The sequence below is a fragment of the Chinchilla lanigera genome, unplaced genomic scaffold (assembly GCF_000276665.1).
Source record: "Chinchilla lanigera isolate Chin_1 unplaced genomic scaffold, ChiLan1.0 scaffold00083, whole genome shotgun sequence".
In the NCBI taxonomy this organism is placed as follows: Eukaryota; Metazoa; Chordata; class Mammalia; order Rodentia; family Chinchillidae; genus Chinchilla; species Chinchilla lanigera.
The window spans coordinates 1017611-1033239 of NW_004955484.1; the positions used below are offsets into that span (position 1 = coordinate 1017611).

The following is a 15629-nucleotide window of genomic DNA, read 5'->3' on the forward strand; positions in this document are numbered from 1 at the left end:
TCTTCCCACAAAAATGAATTTTGTAGCCTCCTGACTCAGAGGGACACAGCTAAAACTGTGGGTCACATCTGCTGCTTCTAGAATGGGAAGATTTTAGCACAGGTGTCACAAGGCCAAGGGAACAAAGAGTTTCATCTGGACCCAAAGTCCCAGAGTTGCTATCATCGAACAGTACACTCCTAATTCTGTATAGTATAAATATTTTAATTACATGACCTTAGCAAGTTACTTGAACTCTCCATCCGTATCCTGCTTAGTGGAAAGAAGTTTAACATAGAACTCTTCATAGGATTATTGTGAAAACCGACAGTCTGATTCAAATGTTTGTCCCCTCCAAAACTCATGCTGAAATGTAGTTCCCATAAATCTTAACAGTGGTAACAATACTAAGAGGTCAGACCTAAAATGCTGCACCCTCATGCATGGATTAATTCTATTACAGATGTTCTAGCTTGTTAATGCAAGAGTGGGTGTATTATATCTTTCTTTTATTTTTGAAACATAAAAATTTTATTTATATACATATAAGGCATCATGTAATGTTTTGATACATGTATACATTGTGTAATGTTCAAGTCAGGGTAAGCATAGCCATCTCCTCAAATGTTCATCATTTGTTTGAATAAGAAAATGAAAAATAATTTCTTCTAGCTTTTTTTGAAATATACAGTTATCATGGTTCTCAACTGTGCAACACAGCACCAGAACGTATGCCTGCTGTCTAGCTGCAACGCAGTATCCATTGACCAGCTACTCCCCAGTCTCCCCTGGCTCCCTATTCTCCTCAGCCTTTGAAAACCCCCCACTCTACTCTCACTCCTGAGAGATCAACATTTTTCAATCCTATACAACCATGCAACCATGTGGTATTTATGTTTCTGACCCTGGCTTATTTCACTTAATATAGTGTCCTTTAGTTCCATCCATCTTGTCACAAGTGAGAGAATTTTATCCTTTCATGGCTGCAGCGTACTCCACTGCATGTACAAAACATACCACGTATTCCTCAACATACTGATTTCCTGCGGACACATATGTACTGCGTAGGGAGTGGGTTCATTATCAGAAGTCAAGTTCGTGATTCTTTTTCTCTCTCAGCTTTCTGCCATGGGAGGCAGTGAGAAGACCCTTACTAAATCCCAACCCCTTGATCTTAGACTCACTAATCTCTGGAATTGACAAAATAAATTTATTTTTATTATAAAACCTATACTAGTTTGTTATAGCACCCAGAATTGACTGAAACAATTAAATTTATGTATATAAAGTACTTAATAGAGTACCCACCACACAGCATTGAATAAATGTCACCTTGTATTACTGTTGAAAGTATAGTACTGCCTTCACTGAATTAATTTCAGGGACAGATGAATTCTCCCTTTTGCAAAATTATTTCATATGCCACTTTAGATATCTGAGAAATCACTTTGGATTGCCAGTTAATCTCTGCTATTTTTGAAAAACTTCTAGTAGAAAACATGAAATAGCATATTCAAGCTCTTCCAAAAGTACTTTCTAAAGTATACTGTTTTCTCTTATAGATTCTAATAAAGAGAAGAGTGAGATAAGCAGAGTCTTGAGAGTGTCACAGACTCAGGTTTGGGGTGCAGAGATGAGGAGTGCTGTTTTATAAGCAGTGGGCACCCAACAGAGAATGTGATGCAACCACAAGGACGACCAGTTCTCCACACTCACCGAGCAAATGAGCTGATCTCAGAACTCTGGATTTTCAAAGCTCAAGAATCTTCGGAGCAGGTGTCTCCATCTCCAAGAAGCATGGATTTTCATGCCACCTATTGGTCAGTTTTGAAAGACAACCACATTTTGTGAGCAAAGAAATGCATCTCCTTCTTCTACAGGAACCTCAGTGGTTCCCAGGTGTGTACTTGAGCGTAAGGTTTCCTGGGTCTACCTTGTAAATGTGCCTAGGTACTGAGAAAGAATGTCTATTGTGCCATGCCCGGGTGGAATGTGCTTATAAATATCAGTTAAACCACTTCTGCCAATACCTGTTTACATTTTCTGTACTTAGCTTTTCTCTGTCCTTCCCATTTTATCAATTACAGTAGGGGGGTGATCTCCAACTGTCATGGATTTGTCTGTTTCTCCTTCCAATACTGTCAGGTTGAGACTCACGTACTTTGAAGTTTTGTATTTGGATACAGATTTATTTAGAATTATTATGTCTTCTAAATGAAAAGTTTTGTATTTGGATACAGATTTATTTATTATGTCTTAATTATTATGTCTTCTAAATGAAAATGTGGTCTTAAACTTTCCATCACTGTGACATACCTCACTTTAATATTCCCTATCTTGACCTCTACTTGCTGATCTGTCTGATTTCATGTTATCATGTGATCTGATTTCATGTTATCATGTGATTTAAGATTTTTGGCCAGTGTACTTTTAAACTGTATGCTTTTTTGTATTTTAGGAGGTCTTATTTGCATTTTTTGTAGGCAGTATTCTTATATTGAGTTTCCTTTAGTAAGCATGTAGTTGGGCCTTGCTGTTATTTACTGTTGAAAAATCTGTATAATTGAACTGTTGACTTCTACTTAATTCAGTTACAAATACATAAGTAATGTTTACCACCTTACCATTTGTCCTCTGTTTGTCCCACTTTTATTTATTCTTTTGTTATTCTTTTTCATCCTTCTTTTGGATTGCTTGTATTTACTATTCCACATTTTCTCAACTCTCAGCTTATTACTTTTTGTATTCTGAGGTGTATCCTTTTCATTTTCTTATGGTTAACAAGTGCTTATTACAGTGTAACTTCAAATAATATCACAATATATAAGCACATTACAACAGTGTACTATCATTTATGACTTCCATCCTTTCTGTTGCAGTCATTCATATCATTTCCACAAGCACTATAAACCACATGACACATGGTTTTGCATTTAGATAGTCATATTTTTAGAAAGTCAACACTTTTTAATGCTTATCCAGATATTAACCACTTCTGCTACACTTCATTCATTTATGTACAATAATTTTCCAAATATGTTTATTTTACTTCCATTATTCAAGAACTGTCTTTAACTTTTCTTGGTGTACAGGCCCGCTAGTGAGAAAAATCATGTGTCTTTTCTTCAAAATTTTTATGTTGCCTTCATTTTGAAAGATTATCTTACAAAGTATAAAATGTAAGTTTAACACATTTTTTATTTTCTTTGTAAAAAAATTAATTTTCCCATGGTTCTCTGATTGGAATAGTCTATTTCATAAATCTGCTTTAATTCTCATCTTTGTTCTTATATATATAAGGCACATTTTTTGTTTTTACAATATTTTGCCATTTCCTCTTGTTTGCAGCAATTTATCTGTAATATTCTCTAATGAGGTTTTGTTTTGTGTCCTGCATGGATTTTGTTGAGGACCTCAACCTGTGCCTATAATGTCCATCAGTTTGAAAATGTGGGGCCATTGTTTCTTTAAATATATTTCCTGTTCTAACAGTTCACCACTCATGGGACTCCAGTGAGGATATTTTTACCATTCAGTATTGTCACAAAATTCAGGGATGAAAATCTTTTTAAAATCAGTGGTAGCAAAATGTGAACTGTGCTCAGATGAGGTGGCTCCATTTTTATCACTCCTACCAGGAGATAATGAGTTTAATTACATGCACTGCCCAGCCCCTGCTGAGGCACTTTATAATATACGACACACGCCCCTAAGACTGGAGAAAGTGTGAATTCAGAACACATTTGGTGCGAAGAGTTTCATATAAGAGATTACATTGGTCTTAGCACTGCTATTTTCCCTGAAAAAAAAATCAATTCCTTTCACAAAGCAAGTTAGCAAAAGTTGTTTTAAAATTGAGCCTACTTGAGGTAAAGTTTGGTTGAGATAGAGGATCAGTATTAAATAAAGGTAAACAATGCAACTGAACATTCAAATATATAACCTAAAATTTACAACATAGAGCCATGCCAATCATAGAAGGAAGCATTTGGTCATTGGCTTGAATTCTCTCCAATGTGACGCTTGTCAGGGACTTATGGGTTAGCATCTGGATCCTCTCCTTCGTCTCATGATACTGAGAGCACTCTTCACCGGACATCTTGCTCCCTGAGGGAGGGGCTCTCTTACCTGCCGCTGTGATGCTGTCTGGTGGGCTAGGAGCTGGGTCTGCCTGGGCCTCTGTATGTTCAGAGGTCGGTGCATCTATTTGATGGATCGCCCATCTGGCTTCCTGAAGGTCCATCTGGCTGACCAGGACACTGCTGTGTGCCTCAGCCAGTGTTGTGGAAATATAATTTTAGTTATCTGTATTATGTATAATTTAGTGTAACAAATATATATAGTAAGTTATAATGTATATGAATTATCACATACCAGTCATAAGATCAAATGACATTTAATAATGTAACATTTTCATGGCCTACCATACACCAGGTGCTATTTTCGGTGTACAGTTGGGTTATTTAGTCCTCAAGGAACCTCCAAGTAAGATCGGTACCGCTTTTAATGTTCCTACTACACTGCTGATTAAAGCCAGGCTCAGAGAGGCCTGTCCGCCTCTAGCCAGGCTAGTGACGTGTCTGAGACACCCGGTGAACACTGGGCACAAGAAATGTTTTACCTGGTCTTACAGGGCATTCTCTTCACCTATCTAACACAAGTTCACAGACCTAAGGGCTGTGTACAAAGTGTTATTTTATTTTGGAGTCTACATTCGTGTTCATTTTAGCTATATAAATTAGAAAATGTTTAAAGTATATAATTACTTAAAATTCATCATGTTTTATCAATTTTACTTTATAAAGAACACTAACAGCATATTGTCAGCTATATATATTTCTTATAAAATTGCTTTATTTACTGTTTGCATTTGCAAATTTTTCTGTATTACACACATTTTCTTACAAGTTATTTTGTGGTTCTTTTCATGTGTATTATATACTGTTTTATAATTATTAGATAAATATATTGCATTATACATAAATTTTTATATTGCTTTTATGTTATAGTAACTACTTATTACTTAAGTTGTCTAGTGTATATAATAAGGCATAAGGTGCGACATCAGTAATTGGTATTCACTGCCTTAATTATGATTAAAATAATTATAAATAGCACCAAAGCCTTCCACTTAGCAATGGCTCAAAGTCGGCCTATCACCTTTACTCACCTGAACTCAAGCAATCCTCAGACCACAGGTCTATAACATGTGGTCAGTGTTTCACACGGGGGAAGCCACGGCCTGAGGCACTCGGGATGCTGCAGGGTCCGGGAAGCCTCTTACACAACCCCGAACTTATCCTGGGGGGTGACCTCCCGTTCGCCCAGCCCAGGAGGGTCTGGCCGGTCCAACACCAGGTGATGCCTGCAGCCCCCTCCCCCGCTGCCCCAGCCGCTCCCCTCCCCAGAATTCTGCCCCAGGTGACACGCTGGGCTCCGTGAGGTCAGGCCCTCTGGGGCGTCACCTAGTGGGGCTGGGGCTGGGGTGTCACTCAGCGGGCCAAGAGGAGGCCAGAGGACTAAGCGCGGGCCGCGTGGACAGCGTCAAACAGATGCAGAGACACAGATCTAAAGGGCTACCCAGAGGCAGCCTGAGAGACTTGGGGGCCCCAGAGAAGGATGCAGAGACCAGAACAGGTGCGTCCGCACCAGCGCGCGACTTCATTCTCAAACTGTCAGCCGGGAGCACCTTCCGCGGGCTGCCCAGGTCGCTCGCAGCCTTCCGTGTACTGCGCGGCTCTGCACGCTTCCCGGGACGGGAGGATCAGATTCGGCATCTGCGTTCCTCTATCCTTGGAAGCCAATAGAGACTGTCCAGAGCATTGGTCCCAGCCGGCGGGCTGTCGACCCCGCCCCTTGGCCAGTTAGCCAATAGTGCTGCGCAGGGGGCGGTGCGGCGCCGTCGTCAACCAACGAAGACGTAGAAGGCCCTCAAAGCCGCGCCCACCAGCGCACCCCTCCCCTTTAGGCCTAGAAGCGTAATCTGCGTGGTTCCGCCCACAGATCCCATGGAAGCAAGGGCCGTCAGGGAGGACTTTCGCTCGTCTGGACAAACACTGTCCATCCTTCACCTTTGTTTTCCCAGCGCCATTCTCGGGTGCCCCAAGGATGTCCGGGGCCCGAGCTTCCGTTGCTCCAGGGCCGTCGAGCCCTTTGGCTGATGATCACGGAGACCCACGAATAACTCCCAATTCCGAGGCCCGCCTCTTACTTTAGGAACCGAGTCCTATAGGCTGAGCCGATTGCGCGCCGCACTCCGATTGGACACAAACACTGTTCGTCAAGCATCCTCTCCAGCCCACCGAGTCTTACCCCATTCCAGCCTTTCTTGGCAGATAGAGAATGAAGTTGCCTCACTTGTGGGGCCACTTATTGGACTGGCTGTATCCATAATAGGCTGTAAAAGTCCTCATGTGAGGAGAGAGACCCCCCCCCTTTGAGTGGGTCCAGGGAGACATCATCGGCCGATGCCAACTAGGATACGTTTTGGACTGGGCTGGCGGAAGGCGACGGACTCCTCCGGATTGGGCCAGAGGCAGAAAGGCCCGCCCTCTATACGCCAGGATTGGCTGAACGGGCCGCACCCCCCTGACGCCAGCAACCACAGCGAGAGACGTGGACAGCTCCCGCCCTGCTTCGGTGCTGCAGCCGGTTCCTTGGGACAGTACAGAAGTCCTGTCCTGGGTTCCAGACTTGATCCGAAGTAGATCCTGGAGAGGCGCGCGCCATCGTAACGGTGGGGGAACACCAGTAGGCGGTGGGGGAGAGGCGTCGCGGGGAGCGAATGGAGCTCTGTAACCGGAAGTGTCTTCTGTGAGGCGTCGTTTCCGGAAGTGTGGCCGAACTGCGGCGGCACCCGGAAGTGTGGTGCTGCCTGGGCTCCGAGAGTCGGACCCGCTGAGATACAGGGCTGGGAACAGGTGTTTCTGTGTGTTTGTTTCCTCAGGCCGCTGCAGCCTCTCTGCGGAAAGTGCAGGAGGCTGCAAGAATTTGAACACGACTGTGGATGTTTCATCCCGTTGAGAGCCGTGGGGGAAACAAGCCCTGGGCATGTGTCCAGGGGGCCTGGCGCCGTAGAGGCTGCTGAGAAGTTTCTTTGGCTGCCTGTCACCCTCGATTCCCCTTCCCCCCAGGGATGTGCAGATGGAGGCCGGCGGAGACGCTGCTGCCCCGGCTCCCGGGGGCGCGCAGGACTTGGAGGACACGCAGGACTTGGAGGGCACGCAGTTCCCAGGCGAGGAGGCTGGAGATCGTGGAGTTCGGTCGGGCCCGCCGGATCCCGGAGACGCGGACCCGGAGGAAACAGGTATAGGCCGCCCTGGCTAGGGTCTTGGAGGGAATCCGGGCGTGAGGGAGGTTGCGCTGGGCGAGGGAGAAGGAGGATTAATGGAAGATCGGTGAGGAGTTTGGGGACTCGGGGAAGTAGCTTGAAGCACAGCTAAGTGAGCAGGAGGAAATGGTAGACTCGCTGGTATAGTTTAAATCATTGACAGATGAAGTCAGTAGGTATCAGCTGGTGTTCACCAAGGGCAGTTCGTGGTACTGGGCAGATGGATGTTATGAAGGATCAAGGGTAGGAAGAGGAACCATCCCCGTTTTTCCAGGCATATATCCATTCTAGCAGTGGATGAACACTTATCCTCAGAAACCTGTCATTTCTGAGCAAACCAGAATGTATTCGGTGTGAGTTCAGGTGACTGACGATCAGAAAGGGCCCAGTTGGGGTTAGAGAGGGCCCTGGGGGGTTTGGAGTATTTAAGTTAATGAACACGAGTAAAGTCAAAGGAGGAGCTATTTAGAAGTTATTTTTTGGGGACACTGGGGTGTAAAATCATTGCGATGGGAAAAGAGATCAGTGGGGACTACTGAGCGCTCAGTGCCTACATTATTGAAGAATGAGTAGAGGGTTGTTAGGGTCGTGAAGGAATCAAATGCCAGTGTGTGTTAATGGTGATCAGTGAGGGAAGAGGATCGGTGAGATTTGGAGAGAAGTGATCGTTTTGTTGGGGAGTGGCATGTAACACCAGATAGTGGATGTGTAAAGGTGTTACTGGGGAATCAGTGGAAGTCATTGGGAAACACTGCTTATTAGTTATTCTAGAATTCGTGGATCTTAATGGGGTCACTGGGCAATGTCAGCAAACATCACTGAGAGTAAATGGGTGGGATCTTTTAGGACTTTGGAATCACTGGCAGGTACTGGCAGTTATTAGGAGGGGTAGTTGGTATTTGGAGATATGGCGGTGTCATTGAATGCCATTGAAAGAAAATGAAGTCATTGAGATTTTATGGGAAAATTAGAGACAGAGCTGTAAATGGTTAATGGTTGTCCTTGGGTGAGTCAGTGGACAGCAGTGGGAATAAGTGGGTGTGTCAGCATGCACGAGGAGTCACTAAAGTTGTGGGTTTTAGTGAGTGTTAATAATGGTTATAGAGAACCTCAGTGTGGATCATGACAAGTCCTTATTAAGGGAGATTTATGGTGGCCATTGGCGTGAAAGAAGTGGATGTGGGAATTGGGTGTAAAGTCATTGTGATAGAAAAGGGGGTCAGTGAGGATTGGTGGGCACCCAGAATTTACATTATTGAAGATCAGTCTTAGAGTAAAATAATTTGTTGGTGGGGGCAGTCATTGAGAGCCCTTGAAGACACGCGTATTAGTGGTTTAGTGATGTTAATGAGGTGTCCTTGGGAAGGTGTTAATGTCTTAGTGGAAGTAAATAGAGGAAGTGAATAAGGGGTCAGAAGAGTCCTGAACACCTGGGTGTTATGGGCTTTTTTCCTTCAATATGGGACACTGAACCTAAAACCTCAGCTTCCTCCCTCTTTTTGTGTGCGTGTGTATGTTTTTTTTTGTTTTTATTTTTTTTTGAGACACATTCTCGGTATGCAGTTCATGCTGCCCTTGAGCTCACTTTGTAACCCAGCCTGGTCTTGAATGCGCAAAGATCTTCCTGCCTCAGCCTCCCGAGTGCTGGGATTACCGGTGTGCACTACCACACCCAGCTGTTTTTTTATTTTGAGACAGGGTTTTACTAAGTTGCCAAGCCTGGACTCAAACTTGCAATCCTCCTGCCTCCATTAGCTTGTTAGTGGATATTAATGATAGTCATTGGGAGAATTAATAAACTAATGAACATCATTCGAAGTATAAATAGTTCACTGAGAGAGTCCGAAGGAGTCAGAGATCAGTAGGCACCCATGAGAATGAAAGGGTGGGGAGTTAGAGGGTGTCATTCAAAGTATAAATAGTTCACTGAGAGAGTCCGAAGGAGTCAGAGATCAGTAGGCACCCATGAGAATGAAAGGGTGGGGAGTTAGAGGGTGGGGAGATCAGATATCAGTGGGTGTTAATGGTGGCCACGAGAGGAGAGTAGATACCAGGATAATAAATAATGGAGCAGAGGAGTTAATGGGTCACTGACGATGCTATTAATGGTCACTGAGAGACAGTGATGCTTTGAAGACTTGGAAATGGCAGCTGAAAGGGAATAAGTGACACAGGGATGTAGAGAATCTACTGATTGGAATAAAATCAAATTGGGTTATTTGGGTTTTGGAGGATCGTGGGTTTTAGGGACATCATTGGAGAGGCCCCAGTCCTGGGAGTCACTGGTCACTTAGCAGCAAGGGAGACACTCAGAGGTCTTCGTCAGCACACAGAGGTTGCAGGGAGGCGGGTAAGGGCTTGGTGGGTCCTTGGGAGCCTCATGTGGTTAGTGGGGTCTACAGACCGGTAATGCACCAAGGGCTCCCTTGTAGGATCTGAAGCCAAGGATGAGCCTCCCAGCCGCCTGTCACCGCTGCCCCAGGCAGAGGTCCCCTCAAGCACCCGTGAACACTGGAGTTCTGCAGCCTCAGACAGTAGTCCCATTCATGGTCCAGAGAGTGGCTCTGGGGGCCAGGCCGGGGACCCCAGTGACGAGGACTGGCGCAACCAGAGGAAGCACGTGTTCGTGCTGAGCAAGGCTGGCAAGCCCACTGCAGTGGATTGACAACTGGTGGTCAACTTATAACCCCCAGCTGAACTGAGTAAGCGTGGTATTGGGTGTGGGAGATCTAATTTTGCAAGGTTTGTTAAGAAAAACCGCAGTCCTCAAATTTCTCTCTCCTTCCCTGGAAGAGGGTTTTGCAGAGAATCACAGCCTTGTGTTACTGCTCCTTGACCTCTTGGTTTGGGGCATTGTTTATCTACCTCCAGCCCCAAAAGATAAGAATTTAGCTTTGTTTCCTCCCTGCCCCGACTACACCCTGTCCCAACCCACTCTGTCCCACACCTCAGACAGTCCACATTTATGTTATGAGATGTACACTTCATTGAGCTTCAGAGTTTAGTCATGTTGTGACCATGATTGATTTTTCTGGCTAAACTCTCTTGGTTTTAGTAACAGTGGTTGCCGGATGTGGAGGCACATCCCTATAATCCTAACACTTGGGAAGCTGAGGCAGGGGGATCAAAGAGCTGCAGGAAGTAGAAGCTCAGAACTCTCCCTCCCAAGGCCACTCCATGCCTTTGAGGCTACCGGTTCAAAGGCAGCCATTCAGCGTGGCAGGCAGGGAGCGACGTCATGGGAAGATGAGCACGTTAGGAGGCCTGGTGAGTTACATGCCCTGGGAAGAGATTTAGAAAATTTGCAAAGAATTTGGGGCTAAGGTATCATAAGTAAATGGAGAGGAAATGACTCATGAATAAACCAATAGTTAGTTCGTTATTTATATTTTTCGTTTTTTTGAGACAGTGTCTTGCTGAGTAGTGCAGGTTGGCCTTGAACACCCCCACCTGGGGACTGTTTCCAGCAGCATAAGAGGCAGACCTAGAGATGAAGAATAAGGGTTTCGGGAACTAAAAAGGCTGTTGGGAGCAGAGAAAGGCTGTTGGAGCTGGTGGAAGCTGTAAGGAGCTGTTGGTTGTTTTGGAGGAGCTCGTCATGCTGGCTTTCCTGATGAACTGGGCTGTTTTCATCGTCCGAAGAGCTTAGGACTTTGTTGGCACTAAGAATGGCTTTGGTTCACTTTGGGGGAGCTCTCTGGTCCTCACTCTGAGCATCGCTTCCTGGCTTTGGAGGGGAAGATGGTGCACTGCCAGTCTCTGGGAGAAGCTTGCTGCGTTGGCTTCCCTGAGGAGAACTGGGCCATTTTGATCATCAGAGGAGCTCGGGACCTCACTGTTGCTGAGGATGGCTATGGTATCTTCCAGGGCAGCTCTGGTTCTTCTGAGCGTCGCTTCCTGGCTCCCGTGCAGATCCCTCAGCCTGCTAGCACAGATCCTTCATCCCACTGGCACAGACTTCCTAGATTCCACCACTGACCTTTGCGCCTTCGCAGCAGATCTGTGCAACATCCCTGCATGAGATATTGTAATGGGCTTTGAACCTCTAGGTGGACTTGTGGGCGGCATTGTTATGAGCTCTAGGTCTTAAAGTGGACTCATGCAGGACATTATCACGGGATCCAGGCCCTCAGCTGCATTCTTGGGCTATAATGTGTGGACAGATTTCCTCCACTCTTTTGTACATCATTCTTGGAGTGACTGTTAGAAATAATCTTATAAAATATGTGTCCTGTATTGTTTTTCTTGCAAAATGTCCTCCAAACCAACACACCCATTTACTCATGGTATGGTAGCGTGAAGTCGCTGTCAGCTACCTAGGGTGTGATGACAGCCCGTGTGTCCTTCTTGGAGAGCGCAGGGAATAACATCTGTGCCATCTATGCTGGTGAGCAAAGGAGTGGGAACCCATGACAGCTATTTCATGAAGGATGAATAGGAAGCCAAAAGGGGAGAGAAGTGGGAGAACACACCAATCAGAATGATGTCCACAAAAGCATGAGCATGTGAATGCACCCCAACTCGTTCAGAAGGCTGGGCCTGAGGTGAGGAATGGCAGGAGATGAAGGTAAAAATTGTCACATGTGGGCCAGATCACATTCTGTCATCCAGAATCTCAAGGGATCATTGCTCTCACCCATGTTACGTGTGGATTAGATTTGCACGTTGTAAAATATTTTTTTTGTTTGTTTTTCTCCGGTACCGGGAACCGAACTCACGACCTTGCGCTTGTCAGGCAGGCGCTTTTGCCGCTGAGCTAAATCCCCAGCCCCTGCACGTTGTAAAATTATAACTCTTGGCAGCATTAGGATAGGAATGATGAGGGACAGGGACTAGAACGGACATGGCGATAGAGAGAGGGTAATATTTTCGTTTCATGGGAACATGGAGGACTGATGTAATGTCATAGCTGATGGGAAGGAGAGAGAGAGGAGAACACGGAGTAGTCAATTCTGGTTGGTGGTTTTTTCTTTTGTCTTACGGATGCATTCATCTTTCTCAATGTGCAATTTGTTTTTTCTCTTTAGGGGATTTCCTGTGGTTTCTTATGAATATGAGATTTTAAGTGCATTCATATTTTTAAAAAATTCTCTTCTTGAACTTCTTTATAGAGGAACATATTTAAAAATTTTTGAGCTTGTGCATGATATGGGTAAATGGAATATTTTAGGAACAATGAGACTATGGTAACGTTGGGTACAATGTTTTTTGAAATAAGGCCCAGAAAACTCCTTTCTGGCACGTCGTGTTGTTGCACACAAATGACATCACTTGCTGTGGCAGGAACAGAAATGTACCCTGAAGTAAAGGTTTTGTGGAAGATGCTTCCCCTTCCCTGAGCACTGCGATGTTTTGGCCCAGATGGGAAAGGTTAAATACTTTCCCCTTATGACAGAGTGCTGAATTCCTATTATTGGGTTGTTGAAATGCTGCAGGCCAAAACAGTTAGGGTTTCAGTATTAATCACAGGCTGTGTGAAGGGAGACATTGATAGGATGGAAAAGCAAAAGTCAATCAAAATTCTAAAATGTGCTCTTCAACTTCTGCTCAATTTGTTTAAAGAAACTTTTGCTAAGCACTTGTCAAGTTGGAGCATGTTCCAGAGGACTAGTGCATAAAGACACGCAGGCCCCGCTCTCAAAATAGAGAAGGGAGGGGCAGAGACGTGTGGAGAGAGAAGTAGTACAGTTCATCATGATGGTACTAACTGCACCATTTCTGGAAATGTCACATCATTGTGCATCCATTTCTTTTGCTGTATCTGGGGATTTGGTGGCTATTGGTGAATGCCGCTGAATTATTGATCATCTCTGACACCCTCATAGCATGGGGAAGAGCTGAGGTAATTGCCCCTCCAGAGAGCTTTAATTCTCCAGTGTGTTCTGCGTGTACCACAATCTTGTGAGATTTAATCTGTGGCAGGAAACATTTGAGGCTTCTGGTTGCTCTCCCATGCAGCTTTTACACTTTTAAAATGTGCCTCTGGACATACCCAGCTATGGAGAAAAACCCAGAGGGTTTTTCCCAACCAAGTTGTGAAGAAATAACCATTACTAATTTACCAGTGAACTCAGAGGACTGATGAAAAATAAGAGGAAAAACTCTCTTTTGGAAAGAATTTTAGCATTTGTGCATCAGAATTTTAAGTAGAAGACCTGCAGCTGGTCTTCAGAAAGCTTTTTTAATTAATGGTACCATTTAACTAACTTTTCTTGACCACTTAAATATTTAATTTAAATTTTGTTTAAAATAAAGAAATATTTATTAAAAAGTGTGTTAGGCAGCAATTTGAGTCCTACCAATATACATTCCTTGTATTACAAAGTACTTCAGGTGTTGAATAAACTAAAATAAGACATTCATTTATATTTATTCAGCCACAATAATATGTTTAATGTATTACGTTGTAGTGCTAAGAAATAGAAGAGAAAATGCTATTTCAAACATGCATATTATGAACCGATTGCAGAGAAAATTAAATCCTTAGTACTGAGGAAAGAGATAGTAATTTTATTTGATTTCCTTGACTTTACTTGACTCTATAACTTAAATTTCTCCCAACTTCACTAAAATATAAGTACTTCTGGGTTTTGAAATAATGCATTATTTTTTAAAAAATTGTCAACACTTACTCTATGAAAGAAGCCCAAGAGTTTATGATAGATAGGTAATAGTTTACGTCCTAACGGACGTAGGTAAATATTCCACGCTGTTATTTGCAGTGTGCTTTATCTAAGAACTTCAGATCAGTTTCCATTTTGGTTTTGTTGAGCATCTGCAAGATAGAAAAAAGTGTGTTAAAGGTTTTTGCATCATTCATGCAATAAAATCGGATAAACCAGATCTGACGCTAGCAGTCAGACGTGATCTCTGCTTCTCTGTCCCCACCTGCAACCCTCTGTGTGTCAGGTGTTATTTTTTTCTGCTCAGCTATAGCTACAGACACCAAGATGCACTTTTATTTCTCTGTATCCGTTACTCATGCATCAACACAAACCACTGAGCTCCCTCTTTTGGGGCCCTACGTCCCCCTTCCCTTTCATCCGCTGCCACAGGCTCTTTAACCACACTGTGGGGCTGAACACTTAGACAGGAATGGGAAATATGTGAACAGAGCATTCCAGTGTTCTATCTTAATTACTGTGCAAACGGGGTCACAAGGTGCTATAAAAATGAGGAGGACACTTAAGCCCAAGGAGGGCAGCGGATGGGTCTCTGTCTGGAGGCCATTCCCAGCTGATGTTCTCAGCTTTGCCACAGAGCAGTGAACATGCTAGTTTAATCAAAATGTAATAGCCGGGCTTAACAGAATGTGATAATCAAAAGGTAATAGTCCTGGAGCATCCATGGTAAGGGTTGATGGGGTGAGAAGATGTAGTATTGAAGATGGGTCTATAATTAACAGTCCAGGTTTTATGGATGGTAATTAGATTGCTTATATTACCACATTCCTGTGTGTGTGAGGTGGGGAGGGTGCTGGAATACAGCCAGAGCCTCAGTTCTCACCACGGCCCACACCAGTGTAGAAATTCATTACCTTCTGAGATTAAGGTGCAAAGCCAGTAAGGGGAGGGACAACATCCCAAAAGTAATAGAAGCAAGGGGTTTCCAGAGTTATATAAAATTCCTCAAGGGCCCAACTGGCTTAGCGATGTTGGCCACCTGGACTACAAACTATCTCCAGACCACACTCCTATCAAGGGGGATATTTCCAGAGACCCTCAATTTCTCCTTCATCAAGCCATGGTAAAAAACAGTGTGGCAGTGGGTAAATTTTTTTTCTTTTTTTCTTTTTGGGTACTAGGTATTGAACCCACTGATGCTCTGCCATTGTGCTACATCCCCAACCTTTTTTTTTTTTTTTTTTTTTGAGATAAAAACTTACTTTTTTTTTTTTTTTTTTTGGTGTTTTCTCCAGTACCGGGAACCGAACTCACGACCTTGAGCTTGCCAGGCAGGCGCTTTTGCCGCTGAGCTAAATCCCCAGCCCCAAAAACTTACTATGTTGCAAGGTAGCCTTAAAGCTATGATTTTCCTGCCTCAACCTCCCAGATGGTTGAGAGTATAGGTATAGGTACCATCATACCTGACATGCTGGGCATTTAATACCAATACCGTGTTGAGTAGAGGGAGATAGCACAGATACGATATTCAAGTGAAGTTAGTACTGGGTCAGTTCCTCTTTTCTTATTGTGATCTGTTCTTTAGGACCGCAGAGGTTTTTCTTTAATAGTCTTTATTCACATGGACACTATAAATATTACAATTTCCTTTTGCTGCAAAAGTAGAGGAAATAATCTTTATATAAGAATCCATTCCT

At 43.9% G+C, this 15629-nt stretch overlaps 1 protein-coding gene across 3 annotated transcripts; it reads left to right on the forward strand.

Moving 5' to 3' along the window:
• Positions 1-6593: 6593 nt before the first annotated feature.
• Positions 6594-10586, forward strand: LOC102016163 (vacuolar fusion protein MON1 homolog B-like). 3 transcript variants are annotated; one of them, XM_005403432.2, is made up of 3 exons: positions 6594-6715; positions 7113-7285; positions 9742-10011. In XM_005403432.2, exons 2-3 carry the CDS (start codon positions 7123-7125, stop codon positions 9972-9974), a joined length of 396 nt encoding a protein of 131 aa, XP_005403489.1. In that variant the 5' UTR covers positions 6594-6715; positions 7113-7122; the 3' UTR covers positions 9975-10011. The 3 variants fall into 3 exon arrangements, with proteins under 3 accessions (XP_005403489.1, XP_005403490.1, XP_013359445.1); XM_005403433.2 differs by lacking the exon at positions 6594-6715 and adding an exon at positions 6722-6899; XM_013503991.1 differs by lacking the exon at positions 6594-6715 and adding an exon at positions 10365-10586 and having other exon boundaries at positions 6906-7285.
• Positions 10587-15629: the final 5043 nt, after the last annotated feature.